Raw genomic sequence first — 21064 nt, 5'->3', positions numbered from 1 at the left:
AAGAGCTTGTTCCAATCCAGGCTGGATTATGTGGACACACCTTAGAGAATACAATACTACAGAGGTAAAATATCTGCAGATCAACGCACAGAGGGCCAGAGCAATAGCGGATCAGATCCGTATCAAGGTGGAAGAGGAGAATGTAGACATCATGATAATACAAGAGCCATACTCACACATGAATATAGTCAGGGGATACCCCCTGACCTACAAGATAGTACAATTCGAGGACGACACCCCCTGGGCCGCAGTTGCAATCAGAAATCTGGATATTACGGTGACCAAAATCACACAGCCTGGGCTGCATGTGCCCACCTCACCCCAACTCTGGGGGCATTTTATGTTATTGCCCTCTACTGTCGCCCGGGCGAAGACAACCTTTGCCACTGGCTGCTGACATCCTACCCAATGCTAAAATTATAGTCGGTGCAGAACTGTGTGTGGCATAGTCACATGCCAGACAGACATGGCATCAGAAACAGAACTATACTGGAAGAGTTCCTTGCAAATTCAACATTGACAGTGTTAAACCAAACAATCTGCCCACATTCAGTAATACACTGTGGGAGGCCACCATAGATGTCTCCTTGGCTTCCAGGAACATTGCTAATAATACTACCGACTTGTCCGTCCAAGAGGCCTGGACAACGTCCGATCATCGAGCCATTACATTCCAACTCAACAGATCACTGACTAAGGTCCAAGAGGCCTGGACAACGTCCGATCATCGAGCCATTACATTCCAACTCAACAGATCACTGACTAAGGTACCGGCAGCTAGACAAACTACTCACAGATACTCCATATCCAAAGCAAACTGGGAACTCTTCCAAAGTACCTTAAAAACCAGCATCAAGTCCCCTCTGTACAACAGAGACAGAGGGGACTTGAGCACCTCGAAGGCACAGATCACCTCCAAAGCAAGATAACAGAGATCATAACGCACACAAGTGACATCGCTATTAAAAAGAAAAATCCAACCCCTGGGGCTGTGCCCTGGTGGAACTCCAACGACTCCGGAAAGAAACACAAACCAGAAGAAAGGCCTTTCAGCGGGCCAGGCGCTCCTGGCCGACGGCGGAGGTCGAAGTACTCCGACAATGCTACAAAGAAGCAAGGAACACTTACACAGCCCAAATCAGAAGCTGTAAACAGCAATCTTGGGAGCACCTGGTCGCCACTATGGGAAACGAAAACCCCTGGGGAATCGTCTACAAACTGACCATGAGTAAACTCCCCCGAGGGGAAGTTATTGCTGCCACCATATTGACCCAAGGAGGCATGTCCACAACCTGGGAGCAGACCATTTCCAATATCCTGGACACAGTCTTCCACCCCGGCTATACAACCAGAGACAACAGAGCAGATCCAACTCTGCTTAGAAAATGAAAGCTATCAAACAGCAATGACAGAACCTCACTTCACCGTGGAGGGGCTTAACAGTGCTGCCACACCCTCATTAGGGGGAAATAAATGCCCGAGACCGGACCTTTTGGAGCCCGAAATCATCAAAAAGACAGTAGAGTGTTCCCTGAACCTGTTGCTCAACCTCTTCAACCTCTGTCTTCACTGTGGCACCTTCCCAACCTCATGGAAGAAAGCAAACGTCAAACTAATCCTGAAAAATCCGACCAAACCACCACACTTCCCAGAATCGTACAGACCGATCGCACTTCTCACAGTTGCAAGTAAACTACTCGAATGCCTCCTCTATGGACGAATACAGCAATATTATGACAGGGCTGGCCTGGCCTCACCCAACCAATTTGGCTTCAGGTGGGGTCGTCGTTCAGTCGTGGACGCCTTAACACACCTACAAGAACAAGTAAGAAGATGCATCAAGAAGTATTTCCTCGTGATTGCCGTGGACTTTGCTGGGGTGTTTGACACACTTTGGTGGCCGAGCGTCTTGGCAAGGCTTCGGGTTACTGGGATCCCAGGCAACCTGTACAGCGTCATCAAGAGTTACCTCACAAACAGATCCATCAGGATTGTTGCTCCCTATGGGACCCTCTCCAAGAATACATTTTGTGTCTGTCTACAGGGTTCGGTCCTTGGACCACTACTGTGGAACATAGTAATGGACTCCTTCCTAGCCCATGATTTTACCTTGACGAGGTAAAATCACAGGCCTTTGCTGACGACCTCTTACTAACAGTGTCAGCGGACTCAAGGGCACAACTGGAGACATTGGCAAACCGGGCTCTGTCCACCCTTCAGGAATGGGCAAAGCAAAATCAACTCAGAATATCCCCTGCAAAGACAAACTCCATTCTGCTCAAGGGGTGCCTCAACCTCAGGCGGCCTCCACAAATCAAGATTGACCAGAAAACAATTAAATTCTCAAAGTAGGTAAAGTACCTAGACATGATTCTAGATCCGAATCTATCATTTCAGGAGCACCTGAAATACTTGCGCACAAAAGTCAGACGATACACTGCATTGGTTGCCAGAGTCACTCACAGAGACTGGGGCCTAGACAGATGGGTGCTATGTCTTTTCTATAAAACCATCTTCACACCAATAGTCACATATGCATCTGGCGTGTGGTAACAAAAGGCCACAACCGTTGTGAATAAACAAATCATTGACTCGATTCACCAATTAATCCTTCTGACCATTACTCAAGCTTGCAGCACAGTGAGCACGCATGCCCTGTAAGTCCTTGCTGGTGTCCTTCCACTGGACTTAGAGATCATTCGACAGGGCCTCACGCACCACCTGGACAAGGGTATATCCCACAGACATATTTGGGATTCACCACCGACATCATCAATAGCAAGACTATGGAAAAGAAAAAGCTGCATGCTCACCTGCTGTAGGTGTGGCAGGATGGATGGGCCACCTCGCAAAAAGGCGAAATCACCAGAAAGTTTCTGCCCAACATTGGCCGGGTTTTTCCGAACTTCCCACCCTGGTTTTCCCTGGGCCTACAAGTCACATACTTACTGACAGGACATGGAGCTCTGAATGCAAAGCTATCCCTACTCGGAATACAGGAAGATCCCACCTGCAGGGGGGGGGGGCTGGAGAGCTGGCAGCACCTCATGCATGATTGCCAGCTCTATGACGACCTCCGCAGTGCATTCACCACCAAAATACAGTATCTACCATACGGCCAGGAGCACCACATCTTGGACACCAGGGAAGAATATCAGGCTTTCTCCAGCTATGCACTGGCCCTGTTCACAAGACGGAGAGCTCTTATCGCAGCGAACCGCAACCAACCACTGACACAATAAGGGAATGAACAAACCTCGAAGGAAATCGTCCCGCAGAAGACGCCTAGAACCAAATGGCCTCTGATAATCAAGGCACTAAACCCTGAAGTGGACCTAAAGTCAAATCAATGAGAAATGACTCTATAAACAACATTGACAGAAACACCACATGGATGGGAAATGACACAAGAAAGACCCCACAAACGCCGACAAGTAAACCTGGACCTTTTGACAGTAAAGACTGCAGAACGGACAGGAACCACCCCATGAACGATCACGCTTCGGTCCGATCGCTCCTGGAAACGGACTAGGACCACTAGCAGCTCCGCTGCCAAATGCTATATGACGAGCTGAATGGGGTACCCTAACACTGTTCATCTTTAATTCCCTATCCATGGCAGGAGGGAGAGGAGACATGCTCTGTTTCCTCCCTCCCCTGCCGACCCATCTCTTTGCCTGTTGAGGCATGGGCTGCCTCACTGACCACCTGGGGTCGCCTTCCCTATCGTCCCCATGCTTCTGCCTTTCACCCCCCCCAGCTTCAGCCTCTTCCCCCACTCTACCTGTATACCTTATCCATGGCAGGGAGAGATAACTCTTCTTCGTCTCCCCCACCCGCCATCCAAACTCCCCTCTGGTGTGGCATGGGCATGCCATACTGCCTAGCAGGGGTCATCTCTATCGACCCCTTACTTCTATTTCTACCCCCCCCCCCAGTCCTCAGCCTCCCCTCCCTCCCACTTTTATTTTTCATCTAACGTATAGCCCACACGTCTAAATTTAATAACAACAAAATTCTGCCCGACCTATTAGGCCTTTTAACACATCTCTCTAGCGTTCAACCCCAACTAGCGATTTGCTAACAGCAATCTTATTAAGAATTAACGTCAAATGCGTATATATGTGTATGTGTGTGTGTGTGTGTGTTTAAATAATGGCTTAAAGTTTAACATAAAATAAGAAAATAAATAAATATTAAACTGTCATTAAAGGCAGCAAAATGCACATCCTCCACATGAAGCCCAGATAGTTCCGATAATTCAAAATAAAACAAAATAAAAACATAAGCCAATAGTATGGCAAAAATGTAGAGCGAAAAATAATAAACATAAAAATAACGTAAAATAAAATAAACCAAACAGGAAAGGGAAAGTAAAGGTAATAAGACATAAACAGTAGCCGATTGTCCCCTATATAATTTAGTACATTAAATCCAATTAATAAAACCAATGTCAAATTTAAAATAATGCCAATAATAATATGATTTAGCGGTACCCCCCCACCCTCGAAGGTACCAGTTCCGAAAAACGTGAAATATCACCAAAAAGGGGTTAAAAGAACTACTAAAAGCAAAACAAAATATGAAAATAATAGACTGACCATCATGCCCCATATCGACAGAGGACCACGAGGCCAATAATGGTCATGGAATCACTGCATTTCAATCGCCATACAAATCGTCACAAAGGCGAAAAGATCGAAGAACCCAACCACCCATTCCTCCTCCGATCGATCCACCAATGCAGAGGATTTGCATGGCGGTGGTCCTTATGCAGCGAGAAATAATTTATAAAACAGACAGCACTCTAGATCAGAGCCACACTACTGACATAATGTAAGCTTAACCAGCTTATATAAAGGAAAGAAAGGAATAGATGGCGGCAGAGGCACTGCTTATTTAGCATATCAACCCACTACTACCACTGATTTATATTTAAATAATGGCTTAAAGTTTAACATAAAATAAGAAAATAAATAAATATTAAGCTGTTCTTTTAACCCCTTTTTTGGTGATATTTCACGTTTTTCGGAACTGGTACCTTCGAGGGGGGGGGTACCGCTAAATCATATTATTATTGACATTATTTTAAATTTGACACTGGTTTTATTAATTGGATTTAATGTGCTAAATTATATAGGGGACAATCGGCTACTGTTTATGTCTTATTACCTTTACTTTCCTGTTTGGTTTATTTTATTTTACGTTATTTTTATGTTTATTATTTTTCGCTCTACATTTTTGCCATACTATTGGCTTATGTTTTTATTTTGTTTTATTTTGAATTATCGGATATATATATATATATATATTTTTTTTTTTTTTTTAGGTCCTAGCCACTGAAATCCCAGGAAACTAGGTGGCAGGACCTGCCGAAGCAACTTGACATGATTCTGGACACCCGGCTAGCCTCCACGTGGCGAGGTATGGGCAACATCAGGCCCCACTAGGGACCTAGGGGCCAATAAGCCGGACAAACAATGGGCACAACACATCACACATCACACTGCCATGTCTTTGCAGTGTGATGGGCACAACACATCACACACTGCACAGACATGGCCCACACACTTTCAAGTCTCTGGTTTGACAGTGTACTGTCCTCGATACAGCGAACACATGCGGAGATGGGAGAAATCCCAGGCGTTGTCTGGCACGAACATACTTAATACCTTATTATATACCTAATTTTAAAAAGTACACTAATGAATGCTACTAAGCCTATTTAATCTATTTGTAAAACAAATATTAATACATTAACTAATCTAAAATATGATAAAGTACAAAACATATATGGCCAAAAAATTACTGATTAAAACCTTAAAATTACTTATTTATTAATTATTTTATTTATTAATTAATTTATTATTTATTGCACGGGGCATATGTTCCAGGAAAAAACTGCACCATCAAAATCTGAGCAATGCGAAACGTAGTTTATATGACATAATGAGGCTTCTGTACCTGTACACAAAAAAAGGTGCAAAAAATTAAATTGAAAAAAAAAATTGTCTCCATTCGGAAAGAAATAAAGAAAAAAATTAGAAATGTCCATAAAATTAATCTTGCTTTTTTTCTATAAATTTCTTCATAAGGAACTAAAGCTAATGATAAAGTTCTGCAAAAATTTAAAATCCTCTCCAAATTAGGATCCATATCCGGAGCTGCTTGGCTAAGCTGATTTGCAAGTCTTAAAAACTCAGCTAATCTCTTCGTGGTCAAGTTTTTGTGTGCATCTTCTTCTTCGTTTTTATCATTTTTGTTATCTTCTTCTTCACATTGCAAACAAATATCGTCCATTGATAATTGTTCTTTACACGATTCAAGGACTTCTGTGATACATATCTGCTGGTTCCAGTTCTTAAAATCCCTTTCAACTAATCATTTTGCCAATCTCACAATCTAAACTACCTCAGGCATTTCAACCATGGCTTCTTTAGTGCATCTTTGTGGCCACAGCTTTTTCCACACCGCATTTATTGTTGAGTTCTTAACTTCACTCCACGCAAATTCAATATTTTTTATAACATCAAGAATGTTATAATTCTGCTAATAATCTCAAAGTGAAAGATTCCATCAGCCTATTCCATCAGTAGCTTCTACCAATTGTAAAAAAAGATCTTAGGTAATAAAATTTAAAGGAAGCTATAACACCTTGGTCCATTAGCTAAATTAACAAAATTGTATTCGCTGGAAGAAAATAACTTTCACATTTGGGTGCAGTTCAGGCAAATGTGCAGAATGACTGGGCGCATTGTCAGGAATAAGCAAGATTTTGAATGCTTTGTTATTGTTCTTCTTCTTCAGGCAATATCTTTTTGTTTCAACACAAAATAAATTTACTTCGCTACGATACCTAGAACCTTTCCGCATGATATTCTCCAGAAATTAAAACAATATAAAAGATTAATGAAAAATGATTGCAGTAAAAAATCAATTCATTGATTTTTTATTGCAATTATTTTGCTAATATTTTTTAAAAAATCAATGAATTCATTTTATAAAAATTATTAGCAGGTCTCAACCACATAAGTTGTCTGTCCAACATGTCTAGTAAAGTTTCAAGACAACAGGATTCCCATAATGTTTTTATACAATGTCAATGTTTATTAAAGTGCATGTTAAATGATTTATTAACAGATTAGCAAAACAAAAATGCTAATTTCCTCAGAAACCAAATGTGACAGCAAAATACTTATTCATGTTCAATACTACAAAATACAGTAAACTGGGTGGTAGTTGACTCTCATCAACTGAAGCAATAACACCACTTTGCTTATTGGGAGCTTTAAGCGGTGGAAGCAATGTTTAGTCCAGAGCTAACTTCCAGTCAACCCTTCCCCATCTCTTCCACCATGCAGTAGGACTGATGTCTTTTCAGGTTATTATGGACATCATGGGGAGATCCAAACTTCCTTACATTTTGAGAGTACAGCTCTAAAACGGTGTTCGCAGGCCGGCCGCTAGTTAGTACATCGGACCAAACCTATTGGTAACTCTCTAGGAGGCTTCCATATCAGCTAGTGTATAACCTTGCTACCTCTACTCTGCCAGATAGTGACTGGAGAGAGTCTGAGTAGTGTATATGCGGAAGGGGGCAATGTTGAGAATCTGGGGATACTCTTACCATGTGTACGCCAAATCCAAAAATTTCATTACCTTATGCAGCATGTATAAAGTAATAAAATTTACTTTATAAATAAAGTAAATTTACCCCCCCCCCCACTTTTTCTTACTATTGAATACATCATGAATTGTAAAACTAATAGAGCAAGCAAAAAGATCTGTTTGTTTGTTTGTTTATTATTTGGTTTTTAGGAGCATTAGCAACTAAGGCCATATTGCTCCGGGGATATGCGGTGGTCATTCCCTGACCTTTCCGCATCCTCCGTATTTGGTGGTGACGGGCTCGAACCCCGGTCTAAATCAAGAAGCGTATGCTACGCACTGCTGCTCCTTCCCACCTGGCTACGGAGGCGCCTACGCGAAAAGATCTAAACCTCCCAAACCAGTTCATTTCACAAATATACGTGGTCTCAATTCTAATCTCAACGATGTCCATTAACACTATGTATATTATAAAGTGCTTTAGCATCATAATACACAGCCATTTCTGAATAAACAGAAAATTTTTAAGGCGGCATCATTTTAGGTTATATCTCATATTGTGAATACCTTCACAACCAGTTGCCATGATATTGCACTACTTCGAATAAGTAACGCTTCACCTAAGGAGAAGACTAATGTTACTTATTCTCAGATAGGTACCACCACCCAGACAGCACCGTTTCAGGGCTATTTGGCCCTTCTTCAGTGAGTGGGTAGGTACCCAAGTGATGCAATGATGGCAAAAACAGTTATGAAGTATAACTCCACAATATGAGAGATGCCTGATGGTGTATGATGTATTTAGACTAAGGCGCATTTAGGGCTAGAGCCTCAAGCTGCGAACAAATTTGGACTATGTATATATAAAGTGCTTTAGCATCATAATACACAGCCATTTCGGAATAAACAGAAAATTTTTAAGGCAGCATTAACACTTACAGTGTGCTGAACCCCATGTACTTTTTCTGACAGAATCTCAGTTATCGGTTGATTCAACTACTGCTCATCTCAGTTGCCGAAATTATTCGCTGTATGATTCCTTTCGCCTCAAAGGTGGTACTTGTGCATATGTCTGTTCTGATATTCCCTGTCAGATACTTGGTAATTTGGAATCTCCTCATTTCGATCTTCTCTGGCTTAAAATCTCTCTCTACCTCATTGTGTCAAATTCATCTGTTGTCTCTCTACCGTTCTCTAAACTCCACTAATCACTTGGAGCTCTTTGACTTCCTCGCTTTGCTACTTGACTTTCTCCAGTCCAACTTTTGTAACAGGGAGGTAATTTTGGCGGTTAATTGATTTCTCCATTACTTTAGAAATAAACCGGCAAAATTACTTAACAAGTACAAGTCAATGCTCAAAAAGAGCTGTGAGTTAGGGTTGAACTTGAAAGTTTGAAAGGCAGATTAAGAGAAATCTTTGGCAAAGGACACAAAGAGTTCTTTATTTATGTAAACTCTAGAAGGAAGGGGATGAATCAGATTGGTCCACTTGATACAAATGGTTCATTAACAAGAAAAATATATCATTGACAAGACTCCATGACCTGCCCTGGCAGCCTATCTGAAGTGCTCAGCAAACTTCATATTTGATTGCACAATTACCCCCAGGTCTTTTTCACTTTCTACTTCCCTGAGTGTAGTACCACACAGTTGGTACATTTCTCTTCAGTTATTGCTACCCGTATGCACTCGATCTGTCATTTGTCAATGTTAAATTTCAGTTGCCACTTCTCAGTCTATTTTCCAACTTATCTAGATCCAGTTGGAGTAGCATAATGTCGTTAACAACCCTGCCAACCTTTGCATCATCTGCAAACTTTGATATTAAATCTGATATACCTTCATCAATATCATTGATAAATATACAAAACAACAATGGGCCCAACACCAAAACCTGGTGAACTCCACTAATAACATTTGTCCACAAAGAGCAGTGTCCATGGATTACCACTCTGTCGTCTCCCAATCAACCATCCCTTTATCCATTGTAGCAACTTACCCTTAATGCCATACCTCTCCAATTTGTATAGTAGTCCTCCGTGTGCAACAGTATCAAAAGCTTTCCTAAAATCCAAGTATATATCAAAATTATTTTTGGCATTCAGTTCCTTTCTGACCACATCATAGTATCCAATCAAATTGGTCAGACAAGACCTCCCTTTAACAAACCCATACTGTGTCTTAACTATTACTGCAGTCTTGTCTAGATGATCCTGCAATGCTTCTTTAACCAGTGATTCCATTATTTTCCCCAGAACACAAGTTAAACTAACAGATCTGTAGTTACTTGTGTCACCTTTTGAACCCCCTTTGTGAATTGGTGATACATTTGCACACCTCTAGTCCGTGGGGACCTCCTCTGAGTCCAAGGAAGCTCTCATAATTATGGCTAAAGGTTTGCTTACTTCCTTTGCTACCCCCTTTAATACAATTGGATAGATCCCATCCATCCCAGGTACTTTGCTTATGTTTACCTTCAACAATTTCTCCTCCACTTTGTTCTCAGTTATTAAAAAATCACTTAGCTCCTGTTAGCGTTTGATAAACTTCTGGCACTCCCCTCATTGAATAACTCCTCATGTGTGAATGTAGATGCAGAATACTCATTCAGTCTATCAGCTACCTGAGCATGATCATCAATAGTCAACCCATGTGTGTTAAGTGGTCCAATCTGATTCATCCCTTTCCTTCTAGAGTTTACATAAGTAAAGAACTCTTTGCTATTTTTCTTTGCATCCTTTGCCAAAGATTTTTTGCAATCTGCCTTCGCCTGCCTAACCTCCTTGTGACTTCATTACAGACTAGTTTATACCTGCCATAGGCTTTTGAGTCAACTGATGCTTTATAGGCAACCCATACATTTTTCTTCTCTGCCACGTGCTTCATTAATTCATCTGACATCCATTTAGGCCTAAACTTTGAACAGTATTTCTTAGTTGGAATGAAAAGCCTAGTAGCCTCCAAAATTAAGTCCCTGAGCACTTCCCATTTAAAATTCAACATTGGTAACATCATCAGTTGATCCCACTGTACAGAATTTAAAAACGGTTTGAGATCTCTGCAGTCACATTTACGAAATCAAAAGCCTTGATCAAAAGCCTTTAGCCTTGATTATAGTTACATCTTTAAGTAATTCCCACATCAGTACATTGTGATCACTGTCACCCAGTGGTTCCTTTATCTGCAAATTCTTAATCCATGAATAACCACTGCTGATAATGAAATCAAGAGAATTACTCCCTCTGGTTGCCTCTTGAACATGTTGCTGTAGAAAACAGTCATCCAATAAATCCACAATAGTCTTTCCAGTGGAGAATCAGTTCAACAGCCTATTGCATCAAAATTTGTGCAATAAGCGCTAATGTATGCTATGGGTGGGTGGTTATATGCTGTAGCAGATTCAGTGAGAGAACAAGCTCTGATAGCAGATAAAATTCAGTTCCATTCAATAATTTATACATGCACTGAATTTTGTAATGCTCTCAGTAAAGAAAAAGAAACATTATTTACCAAATAAACTACCAGCCTATAAAATGACACAAAAAAATAGCAAATTTTCATTAAAGTTCCATTCAATTTCATTATAATGGTGTTTGCCCGTAGTTAGTTACAGTAGTCTTTTCAAATTAGACAAACTACAGGCATACCTCGGTTAACGTTACCTCTGATAACGAAGTCCGCAATTTCAAGCCCCATTTAACATAAAAAAAATATTCCAGTTTAATCACCTGAAATCTAAACAAACTGACGAAATTACGGAAACCTTTTGGGCTTCTCGTGGTTGGTTCGAGAAATTTAAAAAACGGGCCAGGGTTCATAGTGTAAAATTAACAGGAGAAGCCGCAAATAAGTTTTCAGAAAAACTAAAGGAAATAATTGAACGTGAAAATTTTCCACCAAATTTGGTGTTCAGTGTTGACGAAAGCGGTTTGTTTTGGAAACGGCCACCAACAAAAAGTTTCATTTCTATTGAAGAAAAACCAGCTGCTGGGTTCAAAGCAGCTAAAGACCGTTTAATGTTACTCTTTCGATCAAATGCCTCTGGCGATTATAAATTAAAATTGTTATTAGTTTACCATTCAGAAAATCCGAGGGCGTTAAAAGGTAACATAAAAATGAATTTACCTGTAATATGGAAAGCAAACAGAAAAGCGTGGGTTACCAAGGAGTTATTTACTGATTGGTTTGTTAACCACTTTTGTCCTGAAGTAAAACGGTATTGTCAAAAAAACAACTTTGAAGAAAAAGCTCTTTTGTTGTTAGCCAATGCTCCGGGACATCCTACTGATCTTAACACGTTGGACACATGCATTCCTGTCAAAGTTGTGTTTCTTCCAGCAAACACAACTTCTCTGATTCAACCATTGGATCAGGGAGTGATAGCATCATTTAAAGCTTATTATCTGCGTCGAACATTAAGCAATTTAACTGCACTAGAGGATAAAGAGGAAATGACAGTTAAAACTTTTTGGAAAAACTACACCATTAAAAAGGCAATTGAAAACATTGATAGTTCTTGGAAAGAAGTCACTAAGAAATGCTTAAATGGAGTTTGGCGCAAAATATGGCCAGAAGTTGTACTAGAAGAAGAAAATAGCATCCAAGAAATTAGAAATGAAGTTATCCAGATGGCTCAATCAATAGGTTTCGAAAATGTCGATGAAGAGGATGTTAGAAATTTATTGAATGCAGAAGATGATGGTTTTTCAGTGGAAGATTTAGAAAACCTTGTTAGCAACGAAGACAAAGATAATGAAGACGAAGTTAAAGAAGTTCCTGCCGAAAAAGTGTTAACAAACAAAGATTTAAAAAGCTGCTTAAATGACATTGAAAACGTTTAAATTTTTTTAGTGAAAATGATCCTGATTTAGGAAGAAGTTTTATTGTTAAGCGATCAGTGTTAAATGCAATAACTCCGTATAGGGAATTGTTAAATGAAAGAGAAAAAAAGCATAAGCAATCAACTTTAGACTCATATTTTAAAATGTGATTTCACTTTGTATGTAAGTTGAATGTTTATTTAATAAAACTTTTCTTTGTTCGAAAAAAAAGCTTTTCATTTTCTTTACATAGGAACGTATCCCTATTCTGGCCATAGTATTTTTACCTCTGAAAACGAAGTTTCGCTTAACGAAGTAATTTCGTGGAACGCATCCTATTCGTTATTCGAGGTATGCCTGTATTCACAAATCATAGGACCCAATTCAGACTTCAAATTTCATTGTAGCCATATTTTGAATAATCTGTGTCAAAATTCAAATAAACCATACATCACTGGGTTAGAGAATAGTATTTAATGATATACCACACAAATGATATACCACACAAATTTGAAGCACAAATCTACCATGATCTGAAGTCCCACAGTTCGAGATACAGTAAACCCCCGGTATTCGTGGGGGTTACGTTCCTGAGAAATGCCGTGAATACTGAAAACACAAATACTGAATTATGGCTCCCATAGTAATAAAGAGGTTCCGTTCCAAAGTATGAAATATATAAGAAAAACTAGTCTAAAATTTTGTCTATGTATGTATTATATGTACCTTCATAATATGACTACGTACATAGACAGTACATAGTGATATGCAAGCATATGGCATCGAAATGAAAATAAGAAACAATTTAATATTAAATATAATATTTATTAGAAATTTCAAACAAATCTTTCAAACCGGCGCCTTTGCTAGCTAGAAAACTTATCCCGCCAGTGCTATCACCAGTTTCGCTAAAATGTTGATAAAGGAGTTTTGCCTTTTCACAAATGATAAGTGAACTTAATGGAATTTTATTTTGAGTTCAGTCTTCTATCCACAGATTTAAAGCTTTTTCCATTTTTTTCTAATTTAACATCAAAAGTTACAGAGCAAATTTTTGAAGCGTTTTCACGGACACTACGGCGGATTTTTTCTTCCGATTTTTTGATTGATTGTACCGTTGACTCATTGATTTTATAATGTTTTGCCACTCAGGAGACACTTTCACCATTAGAAATTTTGTCTAATAACTCAATTTTATTCGCTAATGTCATCACCTTCTTTGATATTTTCACATTTCCCTTGTTATTGGTAGCCATATTTTTGTACGAGTTAGAAAGAACTTGTCCACAATAAAGTCACTTTCTTCCGTTAACACACTCGAACAAGTCTGTTTTACACTGCAAAACGGTAGATTTATCACTTTTGTAAGCATATCAATTTATAAATTGATAAATTTATTCAATTTATAAGCATATAAATTAAAAGCAAACGACGAAACCTTCCATGACAAGTGCATAACACATACTGAACAAGGATTAGCGAGAAACATCCACGCTCGCGATTTTGTCACCCCTCTCCTCCCACCCACTGAGCGCTGTTTTGACCGGGAAAGATGATTTTAGCCACGCCCGTGCTTTTTTATGGCGAAAAATGTTCACGGCGCTTTAAAATTCACATTTTTTTAGGTTTCATTTTATATTAAATCAGCGACCACGAATACAGATACCGCAAATAGTGGGGGATTACTGTATTCCACAGCCCTACCATGAAATGCATCCTTAGGTAGCATTTCATCATCTCATGGAATGCATGCTACAGTGGGAAAAAGTCATTGCTGCATACAGGAGTGATCAACAATAATATTATTAAATGTTTCCATTTCGATAATGAATGAGTGTATAGTGTATATTTAAATAAAGAAAATTGAACTTATTTAAATAATATCTCTACATCAACTTAATTTACCTCTTTCCTTTCGGACACAATATTTGAAAGCAAATGACTGTCAATAACTGCATCATTACGCTTCTGCTCCATGGTTAAACCAAATAATGTTCTTGATTCTAATTCTGCAGGCTTGTAGTTTGTATCCATCTGAAAAAAAAAAAAAAAAAAAAAAATTCCCTCCATCTATTATAACTACATAATACAACAAATATCTTTAACATAATTTTACTACAATGATAAACAAAAGTTAAAATATGTAACAAAAGTGCAATAGTCTGCAAAATAACTGATACAAATCAGTAATATTTGGTTTGGGAGTATATCATGTTACTCTGCCATGGATCAATCTGAAATATGTGAGTTAGTTCATGCATGTTTGAAGTACATTCCCATCCCCCAACTAAAATCACAGAATATGACAACAGTTTTTGTTATTTTTTTTGAAATTAGCTATGAACAATATAAGGTTTAATATAAAAAAAAGCAACACACTACAAAGCATTTTAGGATTATTTATTAAGCTTTTAAAAATTTACAGTAAAAAAAAAATAATAATAATGAATTATAATATTAACAATTATACTGATTTTTCATCAAAATATCCTCCATGAGATTGTATCACTGCTGTACACAGATGAAGCATTCTAGTGATTAATTTTAATGGTGTACTAAGATCATTCTAAGTGATTGGCAAGGTTCCCCATAAATTTTGTGAAGATGGGCAGACTTCACCGACTTGAGGGTCTAGATGATCTCATAAAAGCTCTATTGGGTTTAAGTTAGCCGTTGGGGTGGCCCACTATAATTTGCAATACCCCTTTCTATTGTTTAGTTGCTAGAGTCCCTGCATGACTTAGAGCTGTGCTTCGGCTCATTGTCTAGTTGTAATATAAAATTTATTCCACGAAGTTGAAGTCCAGAGGATACTGCATTATGTTCAAGAATGTTTCTATAACTTTCTTTTCTTAAAATTCCTTCAATTCTGACAATGTTATCCACTCCAGAAAAACAGGAGCAACCCCAGATCATGATGGAACCACCAACATGCTTGACTGCAGGTACTAAACAATGTGGCATCATTTTTTCTTCAATTTATCATCTCACGTAAACTCTATGCTTGGATTGAAAATTTTCAAATTTGGATTCATCTCCACAGCATGTGTTTCCATTCTTCACTTGTCTAACATTGATGGATGTTAGCCAAAGCCAACCATTTCTTTCAATTTTCTGGTTTTAATACAGGTTTTCAGACCACTGCACAACTATAAAGTCCTGCTTGTTTAAGACAAAGTTTTACAGTGGATGTAGACATGAGAGTTACTCTGACTGAACTTAGATCATATTTCTAGTGCAGGAAGTGATTGATTGCATTTAGAAATCAGTGCTATGGTCTTATTTTGTGTTTCTATCATTAAATGCTTTTGTCCTGATTATGGTTTCTTTTAAACGGCCAATCTCTTTGAATCGTTTAATGGTAGTTAGCATTATGTTGAGGCATATAATGCAAGAAAGCAAGGCAAGGCAAGGCAAGACAGCATCAGCCAAAAAAAACCCTTCCTTCCCATTTCGCCCATCTGGTCACTCCAAATATTTATCTAGTTCAACCTTAAATTTATTTAAGCTATCAACTTCCACAACAACAGATGGAAGTCTGTTCCAGCAATCTACCTGCTGGCTAATGGCAAACTTCTGCAAATCTGCTCAACTGTCTTTCCTCAATTTGAATCTATGCTGCCCGCTCAGGTTCTTAGTCTGAGTAAGCAGAAGTATCCCTTCAGCATTCAGCCTGCTCAAACCATACAAGGCCTTATACACCTTAATCAGGTCACCTCGCAGGTGCCTAGTCTCCAGATGCTGCAACTTACAGAACATAAGCCTTTCTTTATAAGCGCACCCCTTTGTTCCTCTCACCAATCTTGTAGCCTTCTCTGTACTCGTTCTAGCAACTCTACATCCTTCCCAAAATGAGGCCTCCTGACCTGTACACAGTACTCAAGGTGTGACCGGACCACTGCCTTATACAAAGTGATAATCACCTCCTTGTCTCTGCTAGCAAAATTCCTATATATCATTGACAAAATCTGCTTATCTGCACTGCTCAAAGAACTTCATATCTGACTGCACAATTATCCCCAAGTCTTTTTCATTCTCCACCTCTTTGAGTGTAGTACCACACAGTTGGTATGTTTCTCTTGGGCTACTGCTACCCATATGCAGTACTTTGCATTTGTCAAGGTTAAACTTCAGCTGCCACCTCTCAGTCCATCGGCTTAACTTTTATAGATCCTGTTGCAGTAGCATACTGTCTTTAGTGTCATTAACAACCCTGCCAACCTTTGTATTATCTGCAAACTCTGACATTAAACCTGATATATACCTTCATCAACATCATTGATAAATACACAAAACAACAATGGGCCCAGCACCGAACCCTGTGAGACTCCACTAATAACAGTAGTCCACATACAGCAGTGTCCATTTATTACCACTCTCTGCCATCCCCCACTCAACCATCCCTTTATCCATTGCAGCAACTTGCCCTTAATGCCATAGTGCTCCAATTTGTATAGCAGTCTTCCATGTGCAACAGTATCAAAAGCTTTCCTGAAATCCAAGTATATGGTATCAAAATTATTTTTTGCATCCAGTTCCTTTGTGACCACATCATAGTATCCAATCAAATTGGTCAGACAAGACTTCCCCTTAACAAACCCATGCTGTCTCTGAACTATTACTGCAGTCTTGTCTAAGTGATCCTGTATCACCTCTTTAACCAGTGACTCTATTATTTTCCCTGGAACAGAAGTTAAACTAATAGGTCTATAATTATTTAGAAGTGGGATTTACTCAAAGAAGTAACTACCATCAGGGAAAATGAGGAGGGTTTTTGCTTTCGTAAAGAAAATTACGAAAGCAAAGAAAATTTGCTTTTGTGGTCTGAGACAGTTTTTACACCAACTGATGATGTTATTAACAGCAAATTCAAAATGGAAAGCATTCAAAGAATTAATCTTGGAAGGTACTAGGTTTTCATACCAATTAAGAAATATTGTTCAAAGTTTAGGTCTTTGCATGTCAGATGAACTAATCAGCATGTGGCAGAGGTGAAAAATGCATGGGATACATATAAATTAACAGGTGACACGGAAGCCTATGATAGATATAAGCTTGTCTGTAACCAAGTCACAAAGGAGGTTAGGCAGGCAAAGGCAGATTATGAGAAATCTTTGGTAAAGGATGCAACAAAAAACAGCAAAGAGTTCTTTACATATGTATATGTAAACTCTAGAAGGAAGGGAATGAATCAGATTGGTCCACTTCATATTGATGGTTCAACTGTTGATGATCCTGCTCAGGTAGCTAACAAACTAAATGAGTATTCTACATTTACATTCCCACATGAGTTGACCAGGGAGGGGAATGCCAGAGGTGTATTAAACTTTGACAGTGGGCCGTATGATTTTGTAATAACTGAGAGCAAACTGGAGGAGAAATTGTTGAAGATAAACATAAGAAAGGCACCTGGGGTGGATGGGATCTATCCAGTTATATTAAAGGAGGCAGCAAAGGAAGTAAGCAAACCCTTAGCCATAATTTTGAGAACTTCCTTGAACTGAGGGGAGGTACCCATGGACTAGAGGTGTGCAAATGTGGAAGTTTATAGCTTAAATGACCCCAATTCACAAAGGAGGATCAAAGGGCAACACAAGTAATTATAGACCTGTTAGTTTAACTTCAGTTCCAGTGAAATTATGGAGGAACTGGTTAAAGAAGTACTGCAGGATCATTTAGACAAGACTTCAGTTATAGCTCGGACACAGCATGGGTTTGTTAAGGGGAAATCTTGTCTGACCAATTTGATTGGATACTGTGATGTGGTCACAAAGCAACTGAATGGAGGGAATAACTTTGATATCATATATTTGGATCTTAGAAAGGAAGACCGCTGCACAAATTGGAGCAGTGCAGCATTGGAGGCAAATTGTTGCTATGGATAAAGAGATGGTTGAGTGGGAGAAGACAGAGAATGGTAATCAATGGATACTGCTCTTCGTGGACTAATGTTATTAGTAGAGTTCACCAGGATTCAGTGTTGGGTCCATTGTTGTTTTCTGTATTTATTAATGATATTGGTGATGGTATATCAGGCTTAATGTCTACATTTCAGATGATACAAAGGGTGGTAGGGTTCTTAATGACACTAATGACAGTACACTTGAGCAGATGGGCTGAGAGGTGGCAAACTGAAGTTTAACATTGACAAATGTAAAGTACTACATATGGGGAAGCAGTAACCCCAGAGTAACGTATCGACTGTGTGGTACTACACTGACGGTAGTAGCGAATGAAAAGGACCTGAGGGTAATTGTGGCAGGTCAGATATGATGTTTTCTAAGCAGTGCTGACAGTCTGCACAAGTAGCTCATGGTGTCTTGCAATGATATACAGGAATTTTTCTAGCAGGGATAAGGAGATGATTATCCCTTTGTGTAAGGCAATGGTCAGGCCACACCTTGAGTACTGTGTTACAGGTCTGGAGGCCTCATTTTAAGAGAGATGTAGAGCTGCTGGAACGAGTACAGAGAAGGGAAACAAGATTAGTGACTGGAACAAAGGGTTGCTCTTATGAAGGAAGGCTTAAGTTTTGCAAATTACAGTGTCTGGTGACTAGGCACCTGCGAGGTGATCTTATTGAGGTGTATAAAGCCTTGAATGGTTTGAGCATGCTCAATGCAGATGAGATTCTTCCTCTTGCTTCAGAATCGCCTGAGAGGGCATAAATTGAAATTGAGGAAAGACGGTTTACGATAGATGTGGGGAAGTGTGCCTTTAGCTAGCGGGTGATTGATTGCTGGAACAAACTTCCATCTGTCCAGGACCAGGGTATGTCTGCCAGGGGCAAAAGTTGATGACGTTGTAGAGCGGATATCATCTTTTAAGGGCACAAAAGGTGATATAGTTGTACACGTTGGCACTAATGACATTAAGGAGTAGGAGACCGGCGGAATTACTTGACAAGTACAGGTCACTGATGAAAAAAAGGCCGTGAATTAGGGTTGAAATTGAAAGTGTCTGCAATTCTGCCCAGACACGATAGGAGGGAGTATATGATGAGAGCCCTGTCAATCAATTCGGCCCTGGAAAGATTGTGCAGGGCTCAAGGGGTGAGAATTTTTTCAAGCCTGTCTGTACTTGTTAACAGGAGAGACTGCTTCTACAGGGATGGGATACACTTGTTAACAGGAGAGACTGCTTCTACAGGGATGGGATACACTTAAATAGAAAGGGTGCAAGAATGTTTGCTGATGCTATCGAGGCAATGTTAGGTGGGTCGGAAAACTGCTAGATTGGGGGGATACAAGGACTAATAGATTAACAGTAGCCACTGGCAGAGGTGAAAGTGATTCTTGCACTGCTTCTATTGGAATGAGCCGCAGCCTGGAAAATAAGATGCAGGATATTTCAGAGACTGCTGGGAATCATTGGGGTACAAGTAAACACATGGGTTGTGTTAGGGTAGCTAAGAGAAAGAACAGGTGCATGTATACTTGTGTGTACACCAATGCTAGGAGTTTAGTAAATAAATTTGATGAATTTGAGGTATTGCTCAAAACATCAAAGGCAGATATTGTGGGGATTTCAGAGACGTGGTGTCACACAGATATAAGAAATGCAGAACTGGAATTTGGGGAGTACAATGTGTACAGAAAGGATAGACAGGATAGGAAGGGAGGAGGGGTTATGCTATTAATTAAGAAACACATAAAATCCAAGGAAGTGAAGCCAGTCGACATCGCTGGACAGTGCAGTGTCGAGTCAGTTTGGTGTGACATAAGCATTGGGAGATCAAAATTGAGAGTAGGAGTGTGCTATAGGCCTAATGACTCTGATGAGTATAATAAGAAACTGTTCGGAGAAATAGAGTGGGCCAGTAAATCAGAGAGTCTTATAATGGGGGATTTTAATTTCCCAGATATTGACTGGAATTTGGGGGCTGGTCACTCACACAGTAGCAAGGCTTTTGTGGATTTATTGGATGATTGTTTTCTACATCAGCATGTTCGGGAGGCAACTAGAGGGAGTAATACTCTTGATTTGATTATCAGTAGTGATTCTTCATGCATTAAGAATCTGCAGATAAATGAACCACTTGGTGGCAGTGATCACAGTGTGCTGAAGTGGGAGTTACTCAAAGAGGTAACTACCATTAGGGGTAAAGGGAAGGGGTATTGCTTTCGTAAAGGCGACTACAATGGACTGAGACAGTATTTAAATTCTATACAGTGGGATCAACTGATGATATTGCCAACAGCAAATTCAAAATGGGAAGCATTCAAAGAACTTATCTTGGAAGCTACTAGGCTTTACATACCAACTAAGAAATATTGTTCAAGGTTTAGGCCTAAATGGTTGTCAGATGAACTAATGAGGCATATGGCAGAGAAGAAAAATGCATGGGATACATACAAATTAACACGTGACACGGATGCCTATGATAGATACAAGTTGATCTGTAACCAAGTTACAAAGGAGGTTAGGCAGGCGAAGGCAGATTACGAGAGATCCTTGGCAAGGGATGCGAAGAAAAACAGCAAAGAGTTCTTTACTTATGTAAACTCTAGAAGGAAGGGGATGAATCAGATTGGTCCACTTGAGATCGATGGGTCAACTGTTGATGACCCTGCTCGGGTAGCTAACAAACTAAATGAATATTTTGCATCGACATTCACACATGAGGAGTTATTC

The 21064-nt window shown here is 39.5% G+C and overlaps 1 protein-coding gene across 2 annotated transcripts in view; it reads right to left on the bottom strand.

The window, feature by feature from the left end:
* Positions 1 to 21064, bottom strand: part of LOC150090813 (bifunctional purine biosynthesis protein ATIC) — a 343962-nt gene that overhangs the window by 62020 nt on the left and 260878 nt on the right. For both annotated transcript variants that reach the window (XM_090372983.1, XM_090372991.1), the window contains one exon: positions 14336 to 14464. In XM_090372983.1, the coding sequence (XP_090229109.1) occupies positions 14336 to 14464 (129 nt within the window). The remainder of the gene's footprint in view (positions 1 to 14335; positions 14465 to 21064) is intronic.

Source organism: Mastigoproctus giganteus, chromosome 1 (genome assembly GCF_048544385.1).
Source record: "Mastigoproctus giganteus isolate SK-2022 chromosome 1, ASM4854438v1, whole genome shotgun sequence".
Lineage (NCBI taxonomy): Eukaryota > Metazoa > Arthropoda > Arachnida > Uropygi > Thelyphonidae > Mastigoproctus > Mastigoproctus giganteus.
This window is presented reverse-complemented; position numbering and strand designations above follow the sequence as displayed.